This window comes from Bipolaris oryzae, assembly GCF_000523455.1.
Source record: "Bipolaris oryzae ATCC 44560 unplaced genomic scaffold scaffold_406, whole genome shotgun sequence".
NCBI lineage: Eukaryota > Fungi > Ascomycota > Dothideomycetes > Pleosporales > Pleosporaceae > Bipolaris > Bipolaris oryzae.
Window position 1 is genome coordinate 1 of NW_006911682.1, and position 5,924 is coordinate 5,924.

At 43.1% G+C, this 5,924-nt stretch overlaps 2 protein-coding genes across 2 annotated transcripts; both read left to right on the forward strand.

The window, feature by feature from the left end:
- Positions 1-1,582: 1,582 nt before the first annotated feature.
- COCMIDRAFT_10339 (glycoside hydrolase family 43 protein) lies at positions 1,583-3,289 on the forward strand (the record flags this gene model as incomplete). The annotated part of the gene is made up of 1 exon (XM_007695711.1): positions 1,583-3,289. One exon carries the CDS (start codon positions 1,583-1,585, stop codon positions 3,287-3,289), a length of 1,707 nt encoding a protein of 568 aa, XP_007693901.1.
- A 1,201-nt stretch (positions 3,290-4,490) lies between these two features.
- On the forward strand, positions 4,491-4,886 carry COCMIDRAFT_111176 (uncharacterized protein; the record flags this gene model as incomplete). The annotated part of the gene is made up of 1 exon (XM_007695712.1): positions 4,491-4,886. One exon carries the CDS (start codon positions 4,491-4,493, stop codon positions 4,884-4,886), a length of 396 nt encoding a protein of 131 aa, XP_007693902.1.
- Positions 4,887-5,924: the final 1,038 nt, after the last annotated feature.

A 5,924-nucleotide genomic window follows, 5' to 3' on the forward strand; every position in this document is an offset into this window, starting at 1 on the left:
CTAAGGGTCTAGTATCTCTAGATATTCTATCTTAGTAAGATGCTATATTACGTAATCTTCGCCCTGCGTTAATTATTACTTTCTAACGTGGACGTCCCTAGGCCTTCAGCTATCTCGTTATTTGTTAAGGAGAGAATCCTTCTTCTTACTTATAACAATCTATCTATCTTTATATTCTTATTACTTCTAGTCCTGCTTTCCTTAGTCTTAGCCTAATATTCTAATAGCTACTATTAAAGAATTACTACTATTATATACTAGCGCCTAATAGTCGTCTTAGCGTAATATTAATCACGTGATTATGGCCCCGTAGTGATTATTACCTTCTGACGTGGACGTCTATAGGCCTTCAGCCATCTCGTCACTTGTTAAGGAGAGAATCCTTCTTGTTACTTGTAATAATTAGCTTTAAATAGTTATTTATAGAATATTATAGGTAATCGTAGTACGTTATTTACTCTAAATTTATTTAGAATTAAGATTAGTAATAGTAAGAAATAAATCTTCTTTAGTATAGGCTTTTAACGCGTTACGTAGTTAAGGTATTACGCGTTATTATTATAGTGGTGGGGTATCGCGGGGAAGTGGCCGAATCACTGGGGTGGCCGAATCACTGGTGAAACACGTTAATCATAGTGAAACTTGAGTTTACTTTAAGGTCTAATTGGAGCTATAGTAATCATAGAATAGAAGGCACGAGTGGATAATAAAACTAATTAATAAATAAGAGAGAGCTTTGCTATACTCGACATAAGTATTTAGAAGGGAATATTTCTCTAACATCTATAGCTATGGCCTGTCTATATGTCTTGAATATTATTACTAATACATAGTATAGTTTTAGCGTTATACTAAGGTGCGGTTCTAGTGAGAGTCTTGGATAGCTGCGTCGAAACAAGCGGTCGCCTGGTCGGAAAGTAAGATAGCTGTAACTGCAAGTTACTGCACGATGTTCTCGTTCGGTGTGATACCTCTCCCTAGATCCGTCCTTCGCGTTGTTGACTGTTTTTGGACGCGGAGCCGCTGGTGATACGCACGGGCTATTCTTCTTCCGCGTCTTGTGCGGCGAAACCTCCATAATAATACAAATAAAAGATACAGCGGGCGTTAAGTTCCGGTTAAATGCTACCTCAGGGCTATCATGTAAGTATGTAGAGAAATACCGCAATAAAGATTATCCCGAAATTCAGCAGAGCGGCAAAACTATGGGGCATTGCGCAGTCGATGTCACGGAACATTGTTAAAAGAAGCGATGCAGAAGTCGTGCTGGGCTAAATACCGTCTAAAGTGGCTGAAATCTCTAAGATATAACCCGCCGCACTAGCCCCATTAAAGACAAGATGCGTTGAAGATAGCCAGATTCCGGGTTAGCCCCAAGCGGGGTTGGACGCAATGTCGTGAGCAATGACGTTCCCTGAGGGAGAAGCAAGGGCGTTGAGTACGAGTGCAAACACTAAAACTCATCCGAGTCGCGGAACTGCGGGATGTAAGCCGAACACATTAGGTGGGGTAGATTGGCATCTGCATATATTCATCCTGGATACCTCTAGCCAGGCCTTTGGTGGCGCCATTGGAAGTCACCATGAGGTTTACCGCTCTCGTCCCATCGGTGCTCGCCTTCTCGGCACCAGCATGGGCAAAGAACTCGAGCTACTACAACCCCGTTCTCCCTGGTTGGCACTCCGACCCATCATGTACGCCCGTCAACGGAACTTTCTTCTGCGTAACATCAACATTCATCTCCTTTCCCGGTCTGCCTATCTACGCATCAAAAGACCTCGTCAATTATAAACTTATCAGCCATGTCTGGAACCGCGAATCTCAGCTTCCAGGCTACAGCTATGCGACCGACGCCCAGCAGCAAGGCATGTACGCCGCCACTATTCGGCACCACCAGGGCACATTCTACGTCATTTGCGAATACCTTGGCACAACCGGCAATCGTACGAATGGTGTCTTGTTCAAGACTACCGACCCATTCGATGAAGCTAGCTGGAGTGACCCCGTCCTCTTCCGGGCTCCAAAAATCGACCCTGATCTATTCTGGGACGATGACGGCAAGGTTTACGTAGCTACTCAAGAAATCCGCATCCAAGAGATCAACATTGACACCGGGGCTATGGGACCCGTCATTAACCTCTGGAACGGCACTGGCGGCGTTTGGCCCGAAGGCCCTCACATCTACAAGAAAGACGGATGGTACTACCTCCTCATCGCAGAGGGTGGCACAGCCGAGGACCACGCCGTCACCATGGCCCGTGCCAAGACCATTACTGGTCCCTACACCCCCAGCCCACACAACCCTCACCTCACAAACCGCGGTACTGATCAGTATTTCCAAACCGTCGGCCACGCAGACCTCTTCCAAGACGGAAACGGAAAATGGTGGGGCACCGCCCTAGCCACGCGCTGGGGACCTCCCAATAGCTCCTACTTCCCAATGGGCCGAGAAACCGTTCTCTTCCCTGTGACATGGCCCACGGGCGATTGGCCCATCATGCAGCCCGTCCGTGGCATCATGTCTGGCTGGGAACTCCCCGCTCTGTCTCGTGACATCCCCGGCACCGGGCCGTTCAACCACGACCCCGACGTCTATGACTTTCCTGCTGGAAGCCAGATCCCGCGCAACTTGGTATACTGGCGTGTACCGCGACCAGGGATGATTAGCGTAACGGAGAATGGGTTGCAGGTAGTGCCGAGTAAGAATAATCTAGGAAACAAGTTTAACAATACGACGCCGTCAAGTAAGGCTATTAGCTTCGTAGGACGAAGGCAAACCGACAGCACGTTTAGATTTAGCGTGGATATAACCTTTAACCCGACTCAAGACGGCCAAGAAGCCGGCATCACAGCATTCCTAACGCAATATGCTAACGTGCAACTTGGTGTCACTCAGCTCAATGGCTCAACGGTATTTCGCTTCAACTCGACCGAGTCCCGAAATAAGTACACGCCTCTTCCTAAGGCGTGGGAAGAACAGCCCATCCGCCTCATGATTGACATGTGTACCCCGGATGAGTACTTATTCTCCGCTGCGTTGGCCGAGGGCGGCTCGGAGACGCTTGAGTTGGGCAAGGCGGCTACAAGCCAGGTGAGCGGACGTACGGGCAGCTTTGTTGGCACGCTGATTGGGGTTTATGCGACGTGCAATGGGGCTGGGGACCATGTTCTGGATTGCCCGGAGAGTACGCCAAAGGCCTGGTATAATCGATGGAGGTATACTGGTGTGAAGCAGTGGGTTAACAAAACGATCAGTGTGGCAAGTGAAAGCTTTAATCAGGGGGACTGATCCGGTGGAAATGAGCGATGAGATATAGGAGAGTAAAGATTTGGGTGAAAACCTGAGCGTGGGAGCTGACTCCTGTATCTGTAGCCAAGAAGATGCAGAATAGAGCTAATATTCTCACTAAAATTCTTGGCTTCTATAGAGTGAATAAGAATACCAATGAATATTCTCATGTCGAGGTTTGAATGAGAGAAGGGTAGGTAGTGAGCCATGTTCGTTCCTATACATTGAGAAGTTGATAAGCACGAAGTTAGTGAGTTTCGTTATAGATACTTAACAGAAATTTCCTCAAGAAAAGAGCTATCTTTTTTTATAGAAAAATGGAATTACCAGCCTTGGTGCGACTACTTACTTCATGTTGGTAAAGAGAATTAACTTAAGAAAAGGTATTGGAAGAGCAAATCAAGTAACAACAAAGTTACCTCGCGAAGGTGAGAGGGCAACATATTAGTAATTGATGCTTAACCTCACGATTTCATGCCCGAAAAACACTGAAAGCGCGAGGCTAACAAATGATATCCGTAGACCCACTTGCCTTCTGCGCAAAGCATTAGAAGGCTCTCTGTCGATTTCCCAATCTAGAAACCTCAGACTGAGGGAGCGAGCTCACCCAAACGAACCACCCGTACCGCGAGAAATTGATACTACTTTACGTCAGTCAATATGCAATACAAAGCTACTAGTATAATAGTGATAAGATATACAAACTCCGAGTAGGCTACATTTCACTATCGTTGATGCACGATTTTATATCCGACTTTATTGGTCGATTGAAATCGGAAAGACTACAATCATATACTGGGATGTAGACCAATCGCGACTTCCCTACCCCTGCTGGCGATGGTCTTCTCATGTACCGCGGATTGCTAATTAACTATGATAATGCTGAAAACTATTTCACGCATACGATTTCGATTTGTCAAGTCACTTCCATTGGCTCGGCGTCGTAACCATTGCGGATACCAGCTCAAGCTGGGAGCGGAACCTTATCATAGCAGCTGCTACATGAAGCAACCTCGATATAGCTCCATTTTGAATGGGGCGACTGAGCTAATATAAAAGCCGTCGTTGCAGATGACTAACACGATACAGAGCCATAGTCTAAATCTCCAGTATCAAGATGCATTCGCTTAACTGTTTCGCCGTTCCCGTTTGTATATGGGCCTTGATCTTGATGTCTTCCCAAGCGTCGAGTGACAACCTTATGTACAAACCTTGGCCTTACGAAATCGACATCGACCTGGCTTTCCTTGAGCAGACAAGCTCCAGGGTAGCCAACTTTCGTTCCACCGCCGATATTGCTGCGCCGGCCTGGTTTGACGGCCCACCCAGCTCCAACATATCCACCATCGCTGCGTACTGGTCTGAAAAATACGACCGGCTTTCAGACCAGAAAAGATTGAACGAAGAATTTGACCATTACACAACCACAGTGCCACCGCCAGGAGATGATTACACCGACTCTCTAGACATCTACTTCATTCACCAGAGGAGCGAAAAGTCAGATGCTATTCCTTTTTTAATGTTACACCGCTGGCCTTTTACGAGCCTTGAGTGGGAGAAAGTTATTCCTGAACTTCCCAAGCCTTCTATGGCTTAAATTAGATCATCTATTTAGCATGAGGCTTATTAGATAATTATTTCTTACAAAAGAATAGTAGGCTACACTCTAGCCTACTAGAATTAGAAATAAATAAAAAGACTTTATTGTTTAGGTAATAACTTAAGTAAAAGACTTCTATATTACAGAAGCTTTAGAGCTTTACCTCTAAAAGCTCTATTTATAAAGCCCTACGTTTAATCTTATAAAGAGTGTTTTAATAATACTAGTTATCTCTTTATAGATATATATCTACCTATATATTATAGGCTACACCATATAAAAAACTAGTAGAAGCTAAAATTTATCGCATAAGTTGGGTTATACGTAAGGTTAAGATCTAGCTATTTATCTATAGTATCTCTACTTTTTTTTCTTTCTTTATCTTAACTAAAATAGACTAGATATAATATAATCTATAATATACTCAATTTTAAAATATTTTTATTTTATTATAGAGAGTTAGGTGCTAATACTTCTCTAGGCTTTATTTAGGTTAAAGTAAGATAGTGTAAAGAGCGCCGTACAGTATATTTATATAGCGATATAGTGGAGTAGGCGTGCTTATTAAATAGATAATTAAAAGTTTGATAATTTCTAATTTATATTAAATAGAATAATAAGGATTAATCTTAGAAAGTTAAGTAACTAGTAAGGGAGTAGAATAAAATCTAACATTAATAAGAGTAATTAAAATATGTATCTATTTATTAATAGCGAAAAGCCGTTTAAATAAGTTTATATCAACTTATAGTATAGAAAAAAAAGATAAGATGAGTAAAGTTATTATATAATAACTATTACTTTATACTTCTTTCTTAAATATATTATATAGAGAGATATTAATAACTAAACTTTCTTATGGTATATACTATAACGTGACGGATAAGCGAGTCGGTCAGGCAAGCGAGTCGGTCACCCTACCAACTTTGCGCACCTCTGCGGGCATATATCTCAACAACACAATAGTATAACAAATATAGAGTAACAGAGTGAATTAAGCAGTACTATTAGTATCTTTCTTACACGTACGTAAGT